Source organism: Pelecanus crispus, chromosome 19 (assembly GCF_030463565.1).
Source record: "Pelecanus crispus isolate bPelCri1 chromosome 19, bPelCri1.pri, whole genome shotgun sequence".
Lineage (NCBI taxonomy): Eukaryota > Metazoa > Chordata > Aves > Pelecaniformes > Pelecanidae > Pelecanus > Pelecanus crispus.
Window position 1 is genome coordinate 4487657 of NC_134661.1, and position 23635 is coordinate 4511291.

Sequence of the window (23635 nt, forward strand, 5' to 3'; positions counted from 1 at the left end):
ACTGCTATGTTGCTAAGCCTGTTACTAGGCAAAACATGTTTTAGCAGCCTAGAAAACATTTTCAAAACACAAGAGAAGATTTTACTGTTTGTAAACTGGATCTGAGCTTCTTTTCTTTGAGAATAATGAAACTCTTAATACTCCTAAATTCTCATAGTTACTGAGAAAGCAAATCAAAATCAGACTGGCTTGGTTCTATTCAGGTCCAGGGGAAATGTGGTACAGCTTTGTGGATTAACTCCTCTTCATGTCCAGGAACAGAGTTAAAGCCAGGTGGTCTTTCCTGGGAGGGAGGAAGGAGGAAATGTGTAGCATAGGGGAAGTGGTGAAGTTGATCCATGGTAAACTGTACAATATTCCTGTCTATCCCATTTTTATGAGGGGGGAGTGTTTGCAATTATGTCAGCGTCAGCAGATCCTCACAGGAGCACAGCATTACACACTGAACCAACGTTGTGGACCTGTCTGTAGAAGATGGTCCTGCTTCTTCAGGCTGAGATGATGGGAAGGACCATTAATTTAGTTTTGGAAAGCTTTGCCACCTGTGTCAAGAACAGCGCCCGTCTCTTACGCTTATCACACAGAGCATGGCAACCAAAAAAGTATGATGCTTCTAATTTAAGTGTTCTGTTTATGGACAGTGATTTACCCAGTTTGAGTAATGACAGAGGCCAGAGAATTATCTTCATTTTTCTAGGTCTGGATCTCTTCTGGAACAGTACCTCAGGGCTGTGGCTTGAATTCAGAGTTGTATGCAGAAACTCAAGTAACATTTTAAATTTTATATATTTATATATTCATGCACATATGTGCACCCAGAATTAAAACAAAGCAAGCAGGAATTTTTTCTCATACTAGAATTTTAACTTTCTGGTTTTGAGGATGTTTTGGAGGAGTTCAAATTCTGACATGAAACTTTTAAAACTGTGAATCACTGAACTCGCAGATTCTGGAGCCACTCTGATTTCTGCACCGTGTAGGCTAGAGGATTTCAACTACTTATCCCTGTATTAGTTCCAATAATTTAAGTTTGGTCAAAGGCCTTCTTCCATCCTGAAAGAAACTGCAGTCCCTCACTAAATTTTCCTATGTTTAGCATTTTAAAAAGATACATGGTACACATAGATTTTTTTTTTTTTAATTGCTTGTACATGCATAATAGTTTTAAGTGATCCCCTGTGGTTTCAATGGCCTGTAAACTACATCGTGCTTCTCCTCCTATTTACTCTCAGGAAGACTATCAACACCTATCTAGGGATTATCACACAATAATGAGAGGTGCTGGCAGTCAGATTAGATCTGTGGGTGCAACCACTGACAGTAGATCCATAATGAGATGAGGGTACAAGATTTCAAGGCAACTGGGAAATAATAGTTGTGTGAAATCCCTTTCTAGAGGAAGCCTGTTCTTGTGTTTAGGGTCTTGAGACACTGGGGATCTGGTTAGACTTTTGTGTGACCCCGGGTCCCCCATAAACCACATGCAGGATGAACAAATAAAGGCTTATTTAATAACGCCTTGATTTGAAGAAAAGATCCATGGCAGTTTTCCACTTGATACCTGAAGCGTAAATGCCTATGACATCCACTCTTGGTTTCAGCCTGGCTCATACAATTTTCTACCCTTAACTGAGCTAGCCTATACCAACCATCCAGTAATACTTGGAAACCATATTTAGGCTTTCACCTTTGATTATTTTAGCATACACAGGGTGGAAGTGGCTTGCCCAAAGTAACGTGGAACCAGGAAAATAAAATGAACACAGCAATCCTCAGCTCCTGTCAGCAGTGCAAGCCCAGAATCATCCTGGCCATCTGAGCTCTTATTGCTGTCATAAACTGTAAGCATCGAGAAGTATTATCAAGTAATTAAGGATTTCTGTTCTGGAGAGACAAAACCCGACCTGTTGTGTGAGGTGCATGAAATTACTTGAGCTGAATTAGAAGCTGAAGATTAGGCGATGCGAGTACTCCCCAGGATCGCAGTACTGTCTTAATACCACATCTGAAAACAGCACGCTTGTGATCTCCAGGTAGCTCCCGTGTCTCCTACCCCGCTTCAACAGTCCTCCCTCTCCCCTGCCCCACTCAATCCCCCTGGCTCTAACAAGAAGCCGGGAGGCCACTGATGCCAACAGCAATGGCATTTTGTGACATGCCCGATAGGCTCATCTGACAACTTGGAGCTTTGTTTCGCGTAAGCCATCCGAACAGATGGTCACCACTTTTACGTATCAGCCCGGCTTGTGTTTGTACGCAGGATCTACAGGCACAGATCCGAAATCCCCCGTTTCGCTGAATTCTCTGTCTCCTGCTGTAACTGTGGCTTTGGGGTAGAAAACAGGGCTGGGAGAGTTTCAGGAGAAGACTCAGAAGGGCTTTACTCTAAGGCTGCTTCTCAATAACGTCTTTGGGAAACAGGCAGTTTTTACCTCCTTGGCAACTCGGTAATCTCTTTCATTCACGCTTACAGAGTAATATGCTGTGAGTTAAAGAGCAGCTTCTGGGAAACAGTGACCTTTAGGGAATGCCTTTCTGCCATGCCGTCCTATCTCTCACGCTTCTGAACCTGTGTGCCGTTCCATAGTGTGCCCTTCGTGGCAGGACTTAGTGGTTTGGTTTTACTTCCCTTTTGCTTCTTATATGAATTTTAATGATGAATTATTTTTAGTATTTCCAGCAGGCTGGAATAAGGGCACTAACTGCTACTTCAGATCGACAAAGTGGTCCCCCTCCCAGCAGCGAGTTGAGTTGTCAAACAGGGTTACATTGCAGTATCTTGAATTTAGTATCACGACAGTTTTACCCGTCTAGCTGGTGATATTTGCAGTAAGTGCTCTTTGCAGTTGGGGATATTTTACCCCTTTCTCTCGCTTGCCCTCTGCGTTTAACCTTCCCTATTTTGTATGATGAAGCTTTGGGTCCGTTTTTGTCAAATGTTGGCGTTTTCTTGGGCAAGAATATGAACCACAGACATAGTCCCTCAGCTAACGGTTAGGTAAGACCAGGGCTGACCATCAGCCTTGATGGCACTGTTGTACAGGTAATAACTAGTTTCATTCATAGTATCAAGCTGCTTTTTTCTCTAGCTACACTGAAAGATGCGCATCTGTTTTTTCCAGATGAGCAGAGCATGAAGTCACCAGTCTCCTACTATCTCCATTTGCAGGCATTGTATATAAATGCTGTATTTTGATTTCAATAGATAACCGTAGATCACTGACAGACATAAGGAGCCTAAGTAGGACAATGGAAAACACATTAGATTTTCTGTACATGCTAGTGGATCCATGGCAATCTCATGAATCCATAGATGACATACGTCCTTAAAACCGCACGTGTGTATCTGTATATTTATAAAAAAAGGGCACAAAGACAGGCTGCAAAACCACCGAGTTCTAACTGGTATAACAACAAAAGGAGAACTTAAGCAGATCAAGGAATCGTCCAAATTCCCGCTGGTTCCATTTGCATCCTAAAGCGCACAGCCTCACTTCAGCAGTCACTATGTTTAAAACTGGGAGAGTCATTGCTAAGTTATCATTAGGTTGCTGCCCAATTAACTTAAAGCATAAGCACATGCAGGGACATTACACCAGGGCACTGCTAAACCGGGCAAGAAAAACCTACCACTTCGGACTACAGAGATTTTCTTCTATTGCTCCGTTCCTTTTTAGTTGACTTGCACGCAGTTTAAAGAAAATCTCCCGGGCGACCGAGTTAGCCAAAGCAATTGCGCCAAGGACTCCTTATTTTTCAAAGCATAGCAACGACGGGCTGCGACTTCAACCGGGGGTGCAAAAAGCTGCCTCCCTGCCCATCCCAAACTTCCCAGCGATGCCTGCCGGGCGTTGCAGGCGGCGGGTGCTCCGGGCAGCGCCGAGGCCCTTCAGCACCCCGGGACGGCACCTGCCCGCCCGCCTGCACCCCGCGGGGCCGGGAGCTGCATCCCCCCGCCCGCCTTCCTGCACCCCGCGGGGCCGGGAGCTGCATCCCCCGGCCTGCCCGCACGCCGCGGGGCCGGGAGCTGCATCCCCCGGCCCGCCCGCCTGCACCCCGCGGGGCCGGGAGCTGCATCCCCCCGCCCGCCTGCCCGCACCCCGCGGGGCCGGGAGCTGCATCCCCCCGCCCGCCTGCCCGCACCCCGCGGGGCCGGGAGCTGCATCCCCCCGCCCGCCTGCCCGCACCCCGCGGGGCCGGGAGCTGCATCCCCCCGCCCGCCTGCCCGCACCCCGCGGGGCCGGGGAGCGCTGCTCCTGCTGCCTTCCTGCACGCCGCGGGGCCGGGAGCTGCATCCCCCGGCCCGCCCGGCATCCCCGGCCGCGCCGGCCCGCTCCGGGAGCGCATCCCTCCCGCTGCCCAGGCCGCTGCCGGAGCGCATCCCCCCGCTGCCCGGGCATCCCCGGGCCGCTGCCGGAGCGCATCCCCCGGCGGCCGGAGCTCCGCGCCGCCCGGCTGTCGCGGTCTGGAGCAGCGAAGCAGAAAGGCGCCCGTCGCTTCTCGCCGCCGTAAAACGAAACGGGGCGGGCGGGGGGAGCCGCGGGGGAAGAGGGGGCCGTGCGGCGACTTACGCCCGGGCTTTGGGGAAGCCCATTGACAGCAGGATCTCCAGCGACGAGCCGTGTTTGATGGTCCCGGCGCGGTGCTGCCGGTTCCGCCGGGGGATGACTTTGCTGTAGAGCTCCTCTTTGGCAGCCATGGCGAGCGGAGCGGGCTGCCCGCGCTGGGCCATCACGCAGCCATCGCCGCCCGCGCAGGGCCATGCACACCCGCAGCGCCCAGCGCCCCGCCGCCGGGGCAAGGGGCAAGGGGCGAGGGCCCTGCTCCGCGCCCGGCCCGGCCCGGCCCGGCGCCCCCCGCCGCTCAGCGCGCCCACCCGCGGCCCCGGCCGCCGCCACACGTGCGCGCCCCGCGCCGCCGCCGGCGCCTTCGGGCCAGGGAGCGGCGGGAAGGAGCCGGCCGCGGCGCGGCCCCGCGCAGCCCGCCCCCGCTCTTAAAGCCGCCTCCGGGCGGGCGGGGGCAGCCCCGGCGGGGAGCGGCGGCCCCGGCCGGCAGCCAGCCCCACGCCGTCCCGGGGGGCCGGGGGCGGGAGGGGGCCGGGGGGCGCGGGGCCGCTGCGGGAGCGGGCGGGAGGACGAGGGCTCGCTTTAAAAGCCCACAGCACGCGCGCAAACATTTGTTATTTAGGGTTCCCCCCCCCTTTTTTTTTTCTTTTGATAAATAAAAATATTAGTCGCGCTGCGGGAGGGGAGGCAGGGCGCTCTGCACGGCAGCACCGGCGCTTCAGGGGCTCTGTCCGCCGCTCGACGCGGCTTTGATGTGGTAGCACCAGCGGTTACAGTCGCTGTAGTCAGAGGCAAAAGAGTCGCGCTCCAGAATTTCCACCTCGCTCTTGCGTTTCTGCATCCTCCTCAGCCCTCTCCAGGCCGTCGCTCGGAATACGCGGCCTCAGAGCGGCTCGGTTCGGGGGCTGCGCGTCCCAGCCTACGGTCTGCTGTGAGACACGGCTCTGCCCCCCTCCACGCCGTGAGACACGGCTGTGAGACACGGCTCTGCTCCCCTCCACGCCGTGAGACACGGCTGTGAGACACGGCTCTGCCCCCCTCCACGCCGTGAGACACGGCTGTGAGACACGGCTCTGCTCCCCTCCACGCCGTGAGACACGGCTGTGAGACACGGCTCTGCTCCCCTCCACGCCGTGAGACACGGCTGTGAGACACGGCTCTGCTCCCCTCCACGCCGTGAGACACGGCTGTGAGACACGGCTCTGCTCCCCTCCACGCCGTGAGACACGGCTCTGCCCCCCTCCACGCCGTGAGACACGGCTCTGCACCCCTCCACGCTCTGAGACACGGCTCTGCGCCCCTCCACCCTGTGAGACACGGCTCTGCTCCCCTCCACGCCGTGAGACACGGCTCTGCCCCCCTCCACGCTCTGAGACACGGCTCTGCTCCCCTCCACGCTCTGAGACACGGCTCTGTGCCCCTCCACCCTGTGAGAAACGGCTCTGCTCCCCTCCACGCCGTGAGACACGGCTCTGCGCCCCTCCACGCTCTGAGACACGGCTCTGCGCCCCTCCACGCCGTGAGACACGGCTCTGCGCCCCTCCACGCCGTGAGACACGGCTCTGCTCCCCTCCACGCTCTGAGACACGGCTCTGCCCCCCTCCACGCCGTGAGACACGGCTCTGCTCCCCTCCACGCCGTGAGACACGGCTCTGCGCCCCTCCACGCCGTGAGACACGGCTCTGCTCCCCTCCACGCTCTGAGACACGGCTCTGCCCACCTCCACGCCGTGAGACACGGCTCTGCTCCCCTCCACGCCATGAGACACGGCTCTGCTCCCCTCCACGCTGTGAGACACGGCTCTGCTCCCCTCCACGCTCTGAGACACGGCTCTGTGCCCCTCCACACCGTGAGACACGGCTCTGCTCCCCTCCACGCCATGAGACACGGCTCTGCCCCCCTCCACGCTCTGAGACATGGCTCTGTGCCCCTCCACGCCATGAGACACGGCTCTGCTCCCCTCCACGCCGTGAGACACGGCTCTGCTCCCCTCCACGCTCTGAGACATGGCTCTGTGCCCCTCCACGCCGTGAGACACGGCTCTGTGCCCCTCCACACCGTGAGACACGGCTCTGCTCCCCTCCACGCAGGAGCTGCGTGTTCCTACGGGCTGGCTGGGACCAATATCGCTGCTTTCTTCCCAGTTGTATTTCAGTTCAGACTTCACTTTGGTATCTTTGGGGTGTAAAGCAAGGGGGTTTATACGTGGCAAGAGGCATCCTCCTTCCCCTTTGTCTTTTTCCTGACATCCCCTTCTTCCCTCCTACACCACACACCCCTTCCCCTTCACTTTTAGACGAGCAGATACCACTACTGATCTTCCCAAAGCAGGCCCAGCTCGCAGGGCTCTGGAGAACAGCTGAAATTACAACCCTGCAAATAAAAACCATCAAGACGCATTTTTTTAAAGTACAGTCGTTTATGTTGGGGAAGGAGAGCGATATTGGCAATGACAAATCTATCGCTACAGTTATTAGCATCAGGGAAAACAAGCAGCCCGTGTCCATTTTGCTGTATCAATGAAGCCAGAGAAGGGAAGAAGTCCCCTCCCAACTCTTCACTCATTCCTCTCCCGTGCCAGTTTATTTTCTGCCGCTTTATCCAAAGGCGTGATGAGAAACGGCCGCATGCTGCAGTCAGCGCTCGCGCCCGCGCTACACTGGCGTCTGTGTTCCCACAGGGACAACAGGCCGGCAAGTCATCCTCGCACTGGCTGAACTAACAAGTGCCATGGAAAGTAAAGCTCCAGAAGGACATTGCACAAAGCGCTACTTGTTCATCTCTCGAAGTCACTTTTAACTCCTTTGATGTTGCTGAGCCACTGATTCTTTCATTTACCCCCACTATTAATTGGCAAGAACTTCATTAAAGTCAGTGGGTGAAACCAAGAAGCGTTTAGTCATGGATTTCAGCTGTGTGAGATGTTTTGCAACCGCGAAATCAGGATCAGGCACCCAATCTGCTCCATTTTAACGGAGGAGGAGAGTTAAGGATTATTAATAACAATATTTGCACTGAAACATACATTGCCAGAGGCCCCAGAAGCGTCCATCACCGACAAACTCATAGCCAGCCACGCTAGGAGCACCGCAAAGATGCAGCTAGTTCTGGACCTGGGAAAGGGGGAGACGAAAAACCCAAATTAACACTGACCCCACCCTCCCACCTCCCAAACAAGCACTGCAGGCAATTCCCGGGAGAATCTGATCGATGTACCGGGATTTGCAGTCAACAGAAATCTGCGAGGATTGTTGTGTTTTGACTTAACTCGATATGCTTCACTCATGCATGTTTTTTTGCTCCAGCTGTATTACTCAATCAGGAAGTAACAATAAAAATGTAATTTGCTATGGAAGTAGCTTCCAGGGACTTTGCCCGGATGAGAATCTCTTTCCTCTAGCTGTGACAGATTCATATGATCAATTAAAAAAAAAAAAAATCCGCATTATAGAGGTTATAATGGTGAAGTTTTGCTGGTTGGATGAATTGCTGCAACTAACTCCACTGCAAGCATTGAAGATTTTACGACAAACAAGAAGGAACAGAAATAGGATGTTTACACATCTAGGCTGGCTGAGGGTATAATTCGTAGTCCACCAGTGAAACTGGCTGCATACTGGCTTGAAATGAGTTTTCAAGCCCGCTAAGAGAAATGAAATGCCTCATGTCCTTGTAACTTTAGTGAGTGCCTCTGCATTTGATCTGGCTGTGCTTTTTTACACTAAAATCCTTTCATTGGGAAGCAGTCCTTTTTTTTTTTTCCCAACAATTAAGTATGTGCCTTGAAATAATGCTTCCTCCCACCTTCTTTTTTTTGACTGAAAGCTGAAAATAAAAGCTGTCTTAGTGATCAAATAGGAAAAGGAAAGAAAATAAAAGTAGAAAGCAAATTTTTAAAAAAGCGAACATCCATAAAGTTGTGTTTCAGTCCCCCAAATTAACAACAGTTTTAGTGAAAAAATTGAAATATATGAAAGGATTGTGCCTGTATGAAACCTGTGATATGCAGTTTATTTCAAAATGCTGTCAGTTTTCACATAAAACCTTTCTCTTTTTTTTTCATATGGCCTTCTGTCTGCTGGCCTGATCCTAGAAATTTATGTGTGTGCTTATTCCTGCTAATCATTTTCCTGACTTAAGTGCAACAGCTTCTGGGTGCACAAAGCCAGGCAAGTGTGCGAGTTCCTGCAGCAACAGGCTTGTGTGTGTCCTCTGCGCTCTTCTACTGTTTTCCTGAGTGAAACTCAAATATTATCCCTTTACCTACAGGAAAATGCATTCTTAGGGGATTATTTATATCACTTCCTTCAAGCAACACCAAATTAATTGTGTTTAAAAATGCCACACTGGACAGCAAGTGGGAGTGTTGCTATATACTTGAATAGGAAGAGGTCAGGCTGCTAAGGAATTTGAGCCAAATTTAAAGGAATTTGATCCAAATTTAGCCGTCTTTCCAGCCTGATGCTACCTCCTCGCGTTCGCATGCAAAGGGTTTACTCTCCAACAATGGAAATACTCTGAAATAAACAGCACAACAGCAGGAAACAGAGCAGGGGTTTTGCTTTCCTCCTTCCTAACTTCCCTCCCTTAAAAAAGGGGTCAGATGCTTTTGAGAGTCCTCGTTCAAGCCTCTGTTTTTGAATTATTACCAATTGAATTGTGGCGTTGCCCCGGGCGGGAGGGAGGGACAGGGACAGGGACAGGGACAGGGACAGGACGTGGAGCTCCTCCTGGGCCAGCGCCTCCTTCGTAGGAGCAGCAAGGAAAAGACTGTCCCTTCTCCCTCCCGCTGCCAGAGAAGAGAAAGAGAAAAGAAGTCTGCCATAAGGCAAACATCGAGCAAAAGCTGAACAATGACGGACACAGCAAGATCGCCGTTTTGCTCGACTTCGAGCCTGATCTTGCAATGGTTTGCATGCTTAAGCCATTGTACATACACAGATATTCCACATGGCAACTTCAGGCCCATTGGCAGCTGGTGGGGAAGGAGAGCTACACCATTGCCCCTTGTCTTGCTTTGGCAACGCCATCCTTTGATTATTTACCTGCATGTTGAAGCTGTGTCAACATGCCTTTGAGGTTGAGCATCTGAATGCGCTAAATAATTAAAAATAAAATTGAGTCCACCCTCAGCACTTCTTTCCCTCTCCCAAGTTTCAAAATGTCAAGAAACGGTGATTTATCACTGAGAAAAATAAACAGCTGCCTCACACTTGATTCAAAACAGCATGAAAATTGAGTCAAAATTATTAGAGTTTTTACAAAGCTAAGACCGAAGAAACTTCAGCAAACTTCAGCCCATTTCCTCTGTAGCTGGTAATTGCTCTGTGGGCAGTGTTTTGTGACTGCTTGGGATTTGTGTTATAACACCCATCGGAGCACGTTCGGAACAAGTGGTGAGCCTTGGTGGAAGTGGAAGAACAGCATTCCTGAGAGCAGCTTAGTCTTAAAGCCTAAAACACCTTTGTCCAGATATTTTACCTGTTTGGGCTTCGATACTTGAGCTGGAATGAGCATTTATTCGTGGCTCTGTCCCACAGGGATAGTTTCCTTCCTTTGCTAAGCATCCATCTGCCTAGGTACTTACATGAGCCTCCTCTTTTCTCATCACTGCAATATTTGGGTCCCTCCAGGGTATTTAAAAATAGAAAGAGCAGCTGGTTTATAGGAGAACGGGATTCTGTACTTTGTCCAGAAGGCTGTGAAAGGACTTTCTCACCCTTCACCGTATCTACCTCACCTCAAACCTCCGCCATGAGATTTGAGCTCTGGGAGGATTCATTAGGGCTGCAGAGCACTCCCTGCGGACCAGAGATTTTTTATCCATCTCCAGCTTTTATTGCCTTGAGGCTGTAACTCCAAACTCAGCTGCAGACGTGGAGGTATGGGGGTGGATTCGCGTCCAGGGCTGGTCACAGCACGGTTGGCTTCATTAGAGAGCAGCTGGGGCTTGGGCCTGGAGGATCCAAACTGGCCACAGGCACAGGAGAATTCGCTTTTCTAGCTTGGATTTCCTTCAAATTTGGAGTGTATTTTCCTCATTACAAACAAAATCCGCTTTGATTTCATCATAGTCTCTTCATTTGTGGATAGAGCTGTGGAGTAGAGCAGGACCATCAGGTATGAGCCAAGAGGCAAAGTGACCTTCAGACACTTTGAGAGTAGGGGGCAGGAGATGACATCTAGTGCAGCTTGCCTAACTTCCAATCCCAGTTCTCAGTGTAGAAGAAAAATAAAACAACATACGTATTTTTTAAAAGGCTTTGAGCTATTTTTGGTTAGAAGGCAACAGGGGATTCTGTGTGAGGAAGGACTCCTGGCTTCCTTGCTGGATGTGCATAGGAAATGATTTACTGTGCCAAATCTTCTCTGGAGCCCAGTTCTCTCGGTTCGGTGGCCACATGGAGTGAGGGTACCCAGGGTACGTGAGAGCAAAATTTGCCTGCCTCGAGGGATGGCAGCTTCATTTGGCTGTCTTAACAGAATGGCCTTTTATGGGTCAGTAAAAACCAAACAACCCACGGATGTAGGGGCAGTGAGTAGCTGAGGCTTTGCATAGACAGACTTTACCCTCTGGTAACCTGTGCAGTACCTAGTTCTTTCGTTTATATGGCAAGCAGTTGCATTGCAGCAAATCTTCCTTTTAATTTCTCCTTGCGGGGGGAAGTGCACGTACAGCGTCCTGTGAAAAATGCTTGCAGACTCTGCTCGGCAGTATAGGTGGGGTTTTTGAAGAGAACTAAAGCCACCGGTGAATTAGCATATCGGTATGAAATCCACTTACGCTGAGCTTGAGAAGCACGGTTAGCTAGTTCCTGCATGGTCTGCTCTCTGTAATCCTGGTCTCTGTTAGTGGAAGAACAGTTGAGCAAACAAAAGATTAATAGGCTCCCTACTACCCATGTGCAAGGAACATCTTGAGCATTGGCTATCTTATCTATCGGATTTCATGTCTGTTTCTGCTACACTTGTATGAATCGAGTTTATTACGATGATTATTTATTTGCTTGGGAATGGGCCAAGAAATAACGAGATACAATAGAAAGCTGCTGGGATTTCCCCAACTCCCACACACAGTAAACCGTGCTGATCTGCAGGAGGTTGTACAAAGTCTGCAGCATTTCTGCAAAGGCCTTTCTTTTTGAGTTTTGCTTTTGTTGTAATTATTATTTTTGTTGTGAATTGTTTAGCTGCATTCCTGTATCGTTAATGGGGCCCTTGTCAGATTACTTCAAGAAAAATGCATTTGGTTGATATTGAAAAGGAAGGGAAGGGGGTGTTCATGGTCACTTGAAATCTTCCTAATTCTTTTGTAGAATTGTTTGAAAAGATATGAAGATGGTGATTTGGTTTAGTCTCAAAGACAGTAACAAACGAAAAGCAGCTGAGTGACACTAAGGATTGCTTTGGTTCCTTTTCTCATTTTTCTTTAGTTATTTTTATCTTTTTAACTTTCCTCTCTTTGAATACGGCAACAGCCTTTGAATGGAGAAGAGAGTGAAAGTGCTTACAAGCAAAAGTGAAAATGATTAAACAAGTTTCCCAAAGTTCATTGAAATAGCAATAATAAAACAGCAATAAAGCAGGAATGGTAGAGATAAAATTTGAAAAAATGTTTCTAATGTAGTCATCAAACATGCTTAGGAGCATGAGAAACCAATTTTTAATGTTTATGATAAGAATTTTATGTGGAAAATGGCCCTGTAATAATACACGTTTTTATTACAGAAGAGGATTGTTTTACATGTACGTGTATGTCCGGTATAGATACATTTATGTAGCTTGAAAGGAACTTAAAGATGTAATTTCAATATGAATGAACATCATCCAACATCCTGCTTCAGCTGCAAGTGTTTGCAATTTATTTCATATTTAAATCTTCATTATATGAATGGCTAAAAGATAGAGGCCTTTCTCCGTAAATTAAATTCCACCGTATGTGGCTCCGTGTGTAACTCTTCTTTGCAATCATTTACTAAAATGTTACATTCATACTTAGAGCATAAATTTCCATGGTGCTTTGATTTCAGCTGCTACTGTCTTTATCTGACTGAACGATGCAGCAAATTAAATACGCTCTGTTCCCTTGGTCAAAACTCTAATCTCTACTAATAATACTTAGCATAAACCTTGCTCTTGTAATCTGCAAAAGGAGCAATTATGATTTACTGGTTAAGGCCACAGTCCTAAAAGTGTACACATATGTTTAACTTTACTGCTCAGTGTAGCTTCATTGTACTCCCAGCAATGAAATTAAGTCCATGCATCAGCCTCTGCTGGACTGGGGCCCAAGGTAAGACTTGATGCCTTAGTCAACACATCACATAAAAATAAATGTGTTGCTTTGTCAGTGCTTTGTAGTTTTGTTTATCCAGCTCTGCTAGTATGAAGTAGCTTGCAGTCCTATTATCCTACTTGTGTTTCTTGTTAGGATTTTGAGGGGTAAACAAAACAAGGCAAGCAAACAAGGAAAGAAAAGAGTTCCTGTTTGCAAATAATTTCCCATCTGTTTCTCATTCTGTTTGACTCCAGGGAACATTTCCACACTGTATACATTTCATTTTAAAGAACACAAAGTCTGGATGAACACTTTGAGCTTCCTACTTCTGAACTGGGTTCCTATTTCACTCGGATGTCTGTAAATGGCCCATGGCCCTGCAGGAATCCTTGGTGTTACGCTGGGCTAAAAGCAACCCCGGAGTAATTACAACCGAGCTCCAGGCCGCTGCTTAGTAGAGGAGATAGTCCCTGGTGCAGGGGCTGACACTTACTGCACACCTAGTGAAGCACAGACCTGCTCAGAAACGGGAAAGAGTAGAAAATGGAGATGTGATTGCAGCAGGGCTCGACGACCAGATCAGGAGCCTGGGGCAGAGGAGAGCTCAGGGGCTGCTGAGGAACGTGCACCAGAGCCACTGACGCTGCTGCTCCGGAGCTTTCAGCCCCAGCAAGCTCATCAGCTCTTCTCCCTTCGTTTCTCTGTCTGGACCGACCTGCTATTTCAGTGAAAACGTGGTAATGAAGTATAAGGGACTTTCATCTCTGAGAAGGGGTCTTCGGAGAACTGCTAGAGTTCCTAGAGAACAGTCCTTTGGGTTTTCTGGAAATGCAAAGGGATCCTGCATTAATTCTTTTTACAACTTAGAAATAACAACAACAAAAATATGATAAGGTTTTGTTGGACGAAGGGTTTTTGAATCATTGTGTAGCATCATTAAGATGGAGAATTGTTGTGGCTGTGTTCAAAGTACAGTCTGAAAACTCCCTCCCTGCATTAAATCTGGTAGGATTTCCCATATCAACCTCTGAAATACTAGAAGACAATGTCCTAAGTGACTGGATTCAGATTCCTGCTTGAGGGTCTAGTAATATTGCCTTTTTGGAGGCATTCTGGCAAAGAGTAGTAGATGAAATAGTTGAATTTAGACAAGCAAAAATATGGATAATTGCAAATGTACCTTCAACAGAACTTGCAGTCCAGTCGAATTTAACATTGGGCTTAAATGACAGGATTTGCTTAAGTAATTGGAGACTATGGCTACAACGCATCTTGCACTCAGCCTGAGCTTGCAGTGTTGTTCACTAAAATGGCCTCCTTGAAGCCATGTAAAGGAAAAGAGATTCTTCATGGGTCCCGGAGGCATCAGTACGTGGGGACGGGGGAAAAGGCTCTACCATGAAATGACCCATTTTTTGTACCATTGTGCCCCAGTGTGTGTGCGTGAACCTTTAAGCTGAGACTGGAAGCCTGTTGGCTCTTTCCCCGCAACGGGCTGGATTTTGGTGCTGCACTTCCCTCTTGTGTTTGCTGCTAATACTGTAGTTCCCCTCTGCCTGCAGAGCTGTGTGCTTGCAAGACACGCAGAGCCTTGCGCTCCCCACGAGTGTCCCCCCCAAATCCTGTTAGATGGTGAGCGGCTTTTGCTTACCCTTCCTTGATTTTCTTCTTTCCTAAGAGTTGCTGGAATAACTGAATAATTACCCATGCCATTTTTGATTTTTTTTCCTGAGGCAGGAGTCCTGTTTTTGTGCACTGAATATAGCATGAGATAATTCTGACCAGCTTGCATACCTCGTACCTCAGTGACATTTTGACTTTTTTATGAAAGAAAAGGCCATGTAAGGGAACACTGATTTCTCCCAACAGGGTGAGGTCCTGCCTTTCCTTTCACACTCCAGTCCATGGAGTTTAAACCAGCCTGTAAACAATGGCAAAATCAGTCCCAGAGCTATTAAGTCTGAAGTATGATTGTATACCCTGACTTTTTTTAGGCAAGAGATGAAGCGATGAGGTTTTCTATCAGCAGCTGTGTTCCAGCACATTTTTCTAATTTTAATTTTTCCTTTGAAGAAAAATGATGTAATAGTGAAAACCCCAGAAATACAGTGACTCCAGTAAATTATTTCTCACCAGGATGAATAAGGATGTTGGAGCTGCTTAATTACAGTGCGACTAATAGTGGCTTTTTTCCTGGTTTTGCTGTTCCTAAGCTATTTGCCAGAGGTTGAAGTCTCAGACCACCAGTACTCCCACAGAGGTATTTCAAAGGGGGTGGCTACCGTGGCATGGAAATGGAAATTCTGCTTTATTCTGCTTTATTTCTCAAAGGTTTCACTGCATCCTGCACAATATTTGGATGCTATTTTGGCAAATCAAAAATCCCCAACAAATCTAAACACATAGTTTTATAGCAGATGGGGCGCACAAGATCAGGCATCCTTATGGTATATACAGACAGATGCCTGTCTTACTCCCTCAGCTCTGGATTTGACACCATAAGGCAGGCAGACATATGAGTTGGGATCTGCTTCCCTTACTTATCTATGCTGAAAGGGACTTCTAACACTGAGTATTGTATAGAAATATTTTCCAGTCATGTCAAAAGACTGGGAGTTGCTCTGCTGAAATTTATCGGTCTCCGTGATGAGATGCAGTTACCTGTTTGGCAGAAGTTCCCCCAGGGCATTTAAGTATGGGCTTTCTTTCTATTCTTCCCATACAAAGTAGGTTTGCTTGATGCTATTTAGCGTGCACCGTGCTGCTCTCAGCTATTGATTTGGAGCAGGGCCGAAGAGGAAGTTTCCAGCAGGTCAGGTAAAGAGAGATGAGAGCACTTGATTTTAATGCAGGCCTCAAATGACTTGTTTCCATTTATCCGCCTCCTTGAAAGCCTGGCAATTATTTATTACAAAACAAGGAGGGGAAAAAATGAATTGAGGTACAGTATCTGCAGGCCAAGCGTGTGATTGAAGATGAGGTTTTCAGACATGACGTGAGACCTTTAATGGGACTGCATTAGTATATTTAGCTAGAATGCGATCGCGAGCCACATGCTGCCTCTCAGAGTACTGCAAGGTGCTTTGGTAGTGGTGGAGAAAGGGTTGCAGCTTGTTAGCGATGAATTGCCATCCTTGGAGGTACATGAGAGCTTTCAGCATGGAAATAAGAAACCCAAGCCAGGCTGAGCCGCAGGCAAAGCAGACTAAATTAACTGGCTTCATTCATTCATACATGCTCTGATTCAGTCTGGGAGTTAGCATTCAGCCTGTTCGTCAGTCCCACTGAGTTTGGACTGAAGATTTCTTATTCCCTGCCTTAAACTTACCCCTGTTAAAACGTTAGTGTTCTTCTGACCGGGAGCAGCTGCATCTCGATAGTGAGACGTACAGGATTACAGTGAGTGGACTCGTTCCATTTCGGGTGCTGAATCAGGCTTTTCTGTGCAAATGGGTCATTTTCAAGAAGTCTGTTGGAAGTGATGAGTCACTGCAGGAGGGGGGTGAAGGCTCGAAGCAAGCTGAATGAAGCAAAAAGTTAACTTTTGTGCCAGGTTTTGCACAGGTGTTCAGTATAACAAGAAATGGGCAATAAGGCACCCAGCAGAGACCAGAGCTGTGCTATAAAAAGACCTGCAGGGACCCAGCAACTGTTTTGGTGAATCAGATCTTCCTGGCTACAGAGAGTGGAAGTTCACAGTAACGCAAACTGAGGTTTTGTTTTTGTTTGTGGAGCTTCGCCAAGTTTGATTTCATTTCTTGTGACTTGGTGTCATTAAAGCATAAAGAAGAAAAGAAGCCTTTTGAGGTGGGAAAATTTCATTAATCAGCTGGTGATTCTGGGTGTGGGTTGATCGCCTTTCAGTTGGAGAGGAGACTGTGGTGATTAGAAAGCTCATTTGTAGTATGTGGTTGTAGCAAATACTGACATTATTTTGTTATGTACAGACTGGGGTCTATTGCCCACTCCAGTTGTTGCAGGAGTTGCTAGGAGGAGAGATACGGGATGTGCCTGTAAAGCCTTGGTTTCTAGGTGCTGAACAAGCTACTAGTCTGGGACAGTGGGGTTCAGAATTACGGTACAATTGGTAATGGGATTTCAGCCTGCAAAACCTACCTGATACCTGAACTTCATCCTCCAAGTGTTTTCCATGAAGGTTTTGGGAAGGGACCCTCCCAGTGTGTTAGCAGCCTTGAGTTTCTTTCTCGATGGCCCATGGGAGATCAGTGGAAGCTTCTCCATAATTCTTACTCATTTCTAATGGGCTTTGGATCAGGATTCCGTGCTCTGTGTTCATGGCCTCACCAAGTCTATGCATCGTTTGCTAACATTGCTGTGTGTAAATTCCTGTGTCCTAGAAGCATAAAAACTGGAGGAGGTTGCTTGCTTTGGCAGCTTGTTAGTGGCCTACTAGTGAATTTATGTAATTTGTTCCTATTCTGTACCTGAAACGCTCAGACTAGAATATCATGCTCATCCTGTGTGGGCAAATACTGGACATAGTTGTGATGCTGAAGGGGGAGAAATGCAGCTTCCAGAGCAATTGCTTATGAAGCAGGTGCCCTGATCCCCCCCAGGGTCATCAGTTGAAGCTGGTATAACTCCACAGGGGTGAACAGAGTTACTCCATACAGAGTGCAGCTGAGTGCAGAGCCCAGCCTAAAAACACTTCCTAACACCAACACTGTCTAGACAAAAGGCTCTCGTATGACCAAAGCAGCAGGGCTTAAAATGAAGGCAGCAGTCCAAGCTCAGCAAATGGTTTGGCGCATTAAGCTATGTAAAACGTTTGTGCGGGAGGGAAATTTTTGGTGGGGGAAGAGTTAAGAACCTTTCGTTTCCTCTAGCTACTTCCAGTTTCTTTGGAGCTGAGGGTTTGGTGGGGTTCATGGCACCTAGGCTGAGCTGCCAGCTGGGGCAGCTCTGCGTCATGGATGTACGCTTCTTCAAAGGATCATGTCCTTCCTTCCTCTGCAACGTCACGGCGCTGCGAAGGAGCCCCTGCATATCAGCCTCATCAGAGAATCCCTTTCCTAAGTGGCAGCTTTGACGTGGAAGCCAGGTTTGGCTGGGTTATTTATTTCCTGGCTGTAGTAATTCAGGCCTGGCAGGTCAGTGTATATGTGGGGAATACGGGAGCATGGCCAAGGCACTGGGCTGCTCCAGCCTGGAGCAGTTTTAAACATGAAAAAAAGCAGTTTAGCACCCAGAGCTCTTTCTGCCCTGGCCTTCTCCCTAGCTCTATGGGCCAGGTGAAACTAGTGAAAGGAGCACCTGGAGAGCTTGCTTTTTTTTTTTTTTTTAAAAACAGAATATAGCTTTTTGCCCCATCTAGTGGGTACGCTATGTATTGAGCCTGGAGTTTGTTGTAGTATTTTAATTCCAGCATTCAGCTTACCTAATGCAGCTCTCAGTCCTCGATTTTAGTTTTGCCTTCTGGCTGTTTAAGCAATACTTGTACATCTTAAATACACAGAGAGAGTGAGTTCTCACACAGAGAAATAGCTCAAGCATTAGTTATTGAAAGGAAGTGGTGAGTGAATGGGGCACATTTTTTTGCAGATTGAGATTACAAAAAGAACAGCTTGGAAAATGTCAAGATTATCTAGGTGAGGGGATGGGCTTAAAAGGATGGGTATTCAGAACTGGGAAAGAACAAAAGAAAAGGACACTTAGAGAATATAAAACGTGTTCCTCTGAAACCCAACACATTTCAGAGGAAGAGTTCTTTCGAGTGGATTTTTTAATCAAGAATGTCCAAATAGCAAATGCTTGGTGGCTCTGGCTGTAACCTTGCCAGGGTGGCAACACTCTGGTGCGTACCACATTTGTATGTGTGCTGCTTTTGAGGAAATAAGGGTTTCCTGTGCCTCAGAGTGAAAGGCAAGCCAAGGTGGCGAAAACAGGGACTTACTGTAGACATGGAAAATGTATTATGGGTCTTTCCCTGCCCTCCTGCTTGCAGGGAAGAGGAGAATTGGGACCACGAACCCCTGTTTTTTGGGCAAGAGAGTGACTTAGCAGGGTGTGTGCGCCCCTTTCTGTGTCACTGACCTCTGCCCAACTGTGACAAAAGTGCAGCTGAGCTCTGATGCTCCCTTGGCCTTGGTAGGGGTCATGCATGACGTGACTGTCCTGTTTACTTACTGCGAGCACGTGGCCTGTCGAGGAGGAGCTAGTAAGTCCCAGGAGACCCTAGTGAGGGACAGAAAGGGCAGAGGACAAGTCGGTCACGTCTACCGGAGGCAGCTAGGATGGGGTAGCCGTTCCTGGGCTGATGCTTTTGTAGCCTGGTTTTTGTATCAGCGCTGCATGTTGTTCTCCCTCATGTGATGGGCAGGGAGTTCTTTCCCCTTCCTCATCCCTTTTCCAGAATAGCTATTCCTCACGTGAAGAAGGTCCCTCCTTTAAAAAGTTAATGCTAAGGGCTTATTCATGTTGCAGTTTTAAATGGTGCAAGGGGACTCTTCAGTGTGTGATGAGGCTATTCTTGGCATTTATGAGAATAAATAAGAATAAAATAGTTTTTTAAATTGTTAAGCAAATTCCCTTGGATCCAGGGTAAAGTACTAAAATGCTGGCACAAAATTAACCTTGCTTTCTTGGGGATGCCGTAAGTGTGCTTAATATCTGAAATACCCTATCTGACCTCAACATCGTTTGGTATTTTGCAATACCATTATGGAACTGACATCCAAGACCTGAAGGCTTCTCCCCATCGTCCTGCGCATCACTGACTCCCTCCAAACTTCTCTAGGAATCTCATAATGGTCCTGTGCTCCAGAAAACCCCTGGCAGTGCCAGCCTGTAGCTGTGCCAAGATGTGAATTGTATGGCAGCTCTGCCATCTGCCAGGAGGGAGAAATCATTTTCAGACCTCAGTAGAGAAGGATATTTCTTGCAAGAAATTTTGTTAACACATTTAGCTCCTGGGCCAAAGAGGTCAGTTTGTACTAAAGGGCCATCTGGCTTGAGCATCGGTAGAGGATTTTAGATAGAAGAAACTACACAGTCAGTGTGGTGCAAGGGTTGAGGGTGGTGGCTGTGGGTTAGGAGTACAGCTTCACTTCCAAAAGCACGTTAAGGACCCCGCTATCACTAGAGAGTAACATGAACTGCAAGGTCTCAAGATGCTTCTGAAAACAGAGCTGAAGCTCCTAGTTCAGTTGTGTGCTTTCCAAAGCTTCTCTGCTCTGCTGGTGACTCAGTAACAAATCGGGCATATTTCCGACCCAGCGGAGCGCATAGAGGCTGTAGTATTACATACAGTGGCCGATTCTTTGTCTCTTGACTCCACCAAGTGGGAATATTTCCTATCTTACAGAGATTGAGTCTTAATTTAACACATGTAAAATATTATTACAGTTCTTGGATAAAAAGTCAGAGTGGTAAGGGAACAATTATTGTTTCATTTACTCTAATATGCTAAAACAGATAGTCTTCTTTCAGGCATACTTTTAATCTGGTTAAGTATTGGACACAATACACCATAAGGGTAATAAAAGTGTTTCAAGTAGGGAAGAGCTAGAGGAATGAGGACTTAGCATTATAAAGTGCAGTAACTCTGAATTTGTTCTGGTTATGTTAATCTTTCCTTGCTGCTTAAGTCACTGCCTCCTCATCTTTAGAAAGCAGTAATTTGCTGACAATGACCTGTGCTAAAGGTAGTATTTTCAGTTGTTGCCTAAAGGAATAGGGAACCGAAATAACAATGTTAGGTCTTTAGAGGGTGAGACAAATTTATACATAGACCCTGGACACGTCCTGCCTTTCCCTTTTCAGATCCTGTGCTCAATTTTCAGTTGCCCAAAGGCTGATTATTGTGAAGGCGTGCTGAACATATAGTCAGAGTGTCCCCATTCATTGCAAAAGTGACATAAAACTTGCATAGCATCCAGCTTTCTAGTCCACAGAGTGGAGAGCAAGATCGGCATGGAAAGAGGGATGAGCAGCACGGAGAGAACTGTTGTGTTTTACAAGGACGTGAAGAGCAGCCTTGCAGAACTGTTCTCATGGATGCTGGAGCTTGGACCATGCGCTGAGCGGCTCCAGCCTGGAGCGGGTACCCACACCTCCCATTGGGCTGTTAGTCAGCAGCGGAGTAAAGGCGAATGGGGCCATTTCCTTTTGCCTGGGAATGTAGTTTATTGCTTGGTGAGAGGGACACTGTCAGATTTCCTATATGCTTACTTGTGACTGTGCTGTGTGTTTCCTGTGCATCTCCAGGCATGTACAAAGTAACTGTACTTTGTACTTTGGTTACCTACCTTGCAGGGTCTGAGAGCAATCATGATAAGTGATTACAAAGTGCTTTGAGATCTCTGGATGGAAGGAGCTATAGAAATGCAAACTATTATTATTTTCTAGGTCAGGGGAAGAAAGCAATTACTTGTAGACCAGTAATTTTCTATTTTGTCCTTGCAAATGAGTGTGAATAGAGGACAGCAGCAATTACACTGATGGGATGGAAAAAGGCTTTCCAACTTCTCTTGGACTGTCTGTTATTTTTATTTTATATTCACTTTGAATTTCCTGTGAGGTGGCAAATTTAGTTTTAAGCTGGTGTAACATCTGTCTGAGAAAACCCCTAAAGTGCCTGTGTCCAAGGCTGGAGAGACAGAGCATGGGAGGATCTTTCTGTACATATCCTGTTCCTGTATTCTTCCCTAGTACCACGGTCATACGGGATACTTGGACTAGATGGGCTATCGGTCTTACGTGCATAGTCTCCCCTCCATGTACACACCAGTACACATGCCTGCCTGCACTGTGTCTCTTGGGAGAACCAGATGCAGCATCTGATCGGGGCTGCCTTCAGATGAAACAACCATAACTCTTTGGTGGGGTATCTTTCACACAAACCTAACTATTTTCCTGGAAGTCTGAGGAGGGGCAGAAAATTTTGTCCTGTTTTAAGACTGTTCAGCAGTAGCTGCTGGTCTCTCTGTGTTAGGATGTGTTAATAAACTGTTCACACATGGGTGGAATTGCAAACCATCGTATTGGAAAAGGTGATAAACATCTACGGTTGGCTGGAATTCAAGAATGACAGGTTGCTTAAAAAAAGCCTGAGTTTTTATCACTTTCTTCCATCCAGATGTGAGACTAAGCTGTGATTTTTAGAAAACTTTCAGAGGGAAATGAGACTCCTTGACCAGAGCAGCTGCTGGCCCAGTGGGCCAGGTTCTCACCTGGGATGTGGAAGGCTCCAGTCCAAGTCTGAGTCAGAAAGCAGTTCTGAAGCTAAACATGGCATTTTCCAAACAACAGACTCAATCACAAGGGTGTTTGGCTGGATGGGGGTCAGTGTCTCCCTGAGACTATGATCCATCCTGTGGTTTGGTCCCAACAGAGAATATCCGACTCAACATATTTCACAACTTTTTTTGTTCTGACAATCTAGTATTTCTCAATGAAAGTTGTAATAAAAATTCAGACCAGCTGCAATAGCTACTGCCAACCACTAATTGCCTTTCTAGTTTTGATGATAGGGACACAGCTGCTAACAGAAAAAAAGAAAATCCAGCAAGGGAAAAGAGGCTTGACTGTTGATTTGCATTTAGCTGGGGTCTGGAAGAGTCATTCTGGATTTGGCCCAATTCTTTTATGTTGGTGGACAATGGGATTCAGGTCAGTAGAGATATCTGTTGGGATTTACCAAGTATTTGGTGTATCTTTTTTGTCCTTAGACATCCTTGTGATTCTGGGCTATTGCTTCCAGCAGTTGCAGGGGGCATGAAACCAGATAGCAAAGAAGGTTACAAAAATAACAACAAAACTCTCTCTTTTTCATGGTCTAATAAAACATACAAGACTCAAGGGATCTCCTTGGTCAAAGTTCAGTTCCTCACACTTACAGTCAACTCTAGGACAGAGTTGTAGTTTAGAGGGCTCCCCAGAACATCTGGTTCCTTCCTCATCAGTCTCAAAATATCCAGTAACAAACTGAAGAGCTACAGTAAAGATGTGAAAAGTCACAATTGTAAAGCACTGCACAAAAAAAAAAAGAAAAAGGAGGTAATCAAAGCTATTGCAGGTGTCCTAAGGACTTTCCATTGATGGTAGATTAAATAAAGTTCCTAGATTAAATAAAGTTCCTAGATTATCACAAGAACTGGAGCATGGTCTGAGATGGAGAGATGTCATTTACACATTAACATAGTACTGGAATAATATACCTCTTGTCTGTACAAGCAGCTATGTTGAAAGCCTGCAAACTTGAAGAAAACAACAGAAACAGTGGAGAGGAAATTAATTCTCTGCCTCAGAGCACAACAGATGGGTCACCTCCGTTGTAGGTCATTTCTCATATTTGTGGCCAGCGTGAAGCAGACTTAGAAATGTCAGTGTGAGGTAACTGTAAAACTGTTGCATGCAACCACAAATTCTTTTGTCACAAATGTTAGAGGTTTTCATTCTGTCTGTCATCTGAGATTGGAGATCCATTGTAACAGGTTTTCTTGCAGAGTATAACAAGACATACTGTCTGTTCTTAGGAAGTTGAATATAAATAGCTCAGAGAGTGGTAGGCACAGCAGAAGCAATAGCCTTCAGTTACTGGTGGATAGATGAGGAACACAGAGGTGGCTAAGGGTTGCCACGTGAAAGATAAAACCGTAGATACCTTTAAAGCATGGTCCTCTGGGATTTATTCAAGGTCATGCAAGGAGCTTGTAGCAGAGCCAGGGCCTGCATCCAGATCTGCTGACTCTCAGTGTGATGCCTTAAGAATAAAGGCTATCTTTCATCTAAATTAAAACCCCACAATTTTATAGAAGCTTCAGGGCTTCTG

General features: G+C 47.1%; 1 protein-coding gene across 1 annotated transcript in view; it reads right to left on the reverse strand.

Moving 5' to 3' along the window:
* Window positions 1-4732, reverse strand: part of UBASH3B (ubiquitin associated and SH3 domain containing B) — a 72369-nt gene extending 67637 nt beyond the window's left edge. Inside the window, exon 1 of the mRNA XM_075723228.1 lies at window positions 4572-4732. Within this exon, the coding sequence (XP_075579343.1) occupies window positions 4572-4732 (161 nt within the window). The remainder of the gene's footprint in view (window positions 1-4571) is intronic.
* Window positions 4733-23635: the final 18903 nt, after the last annotated feature.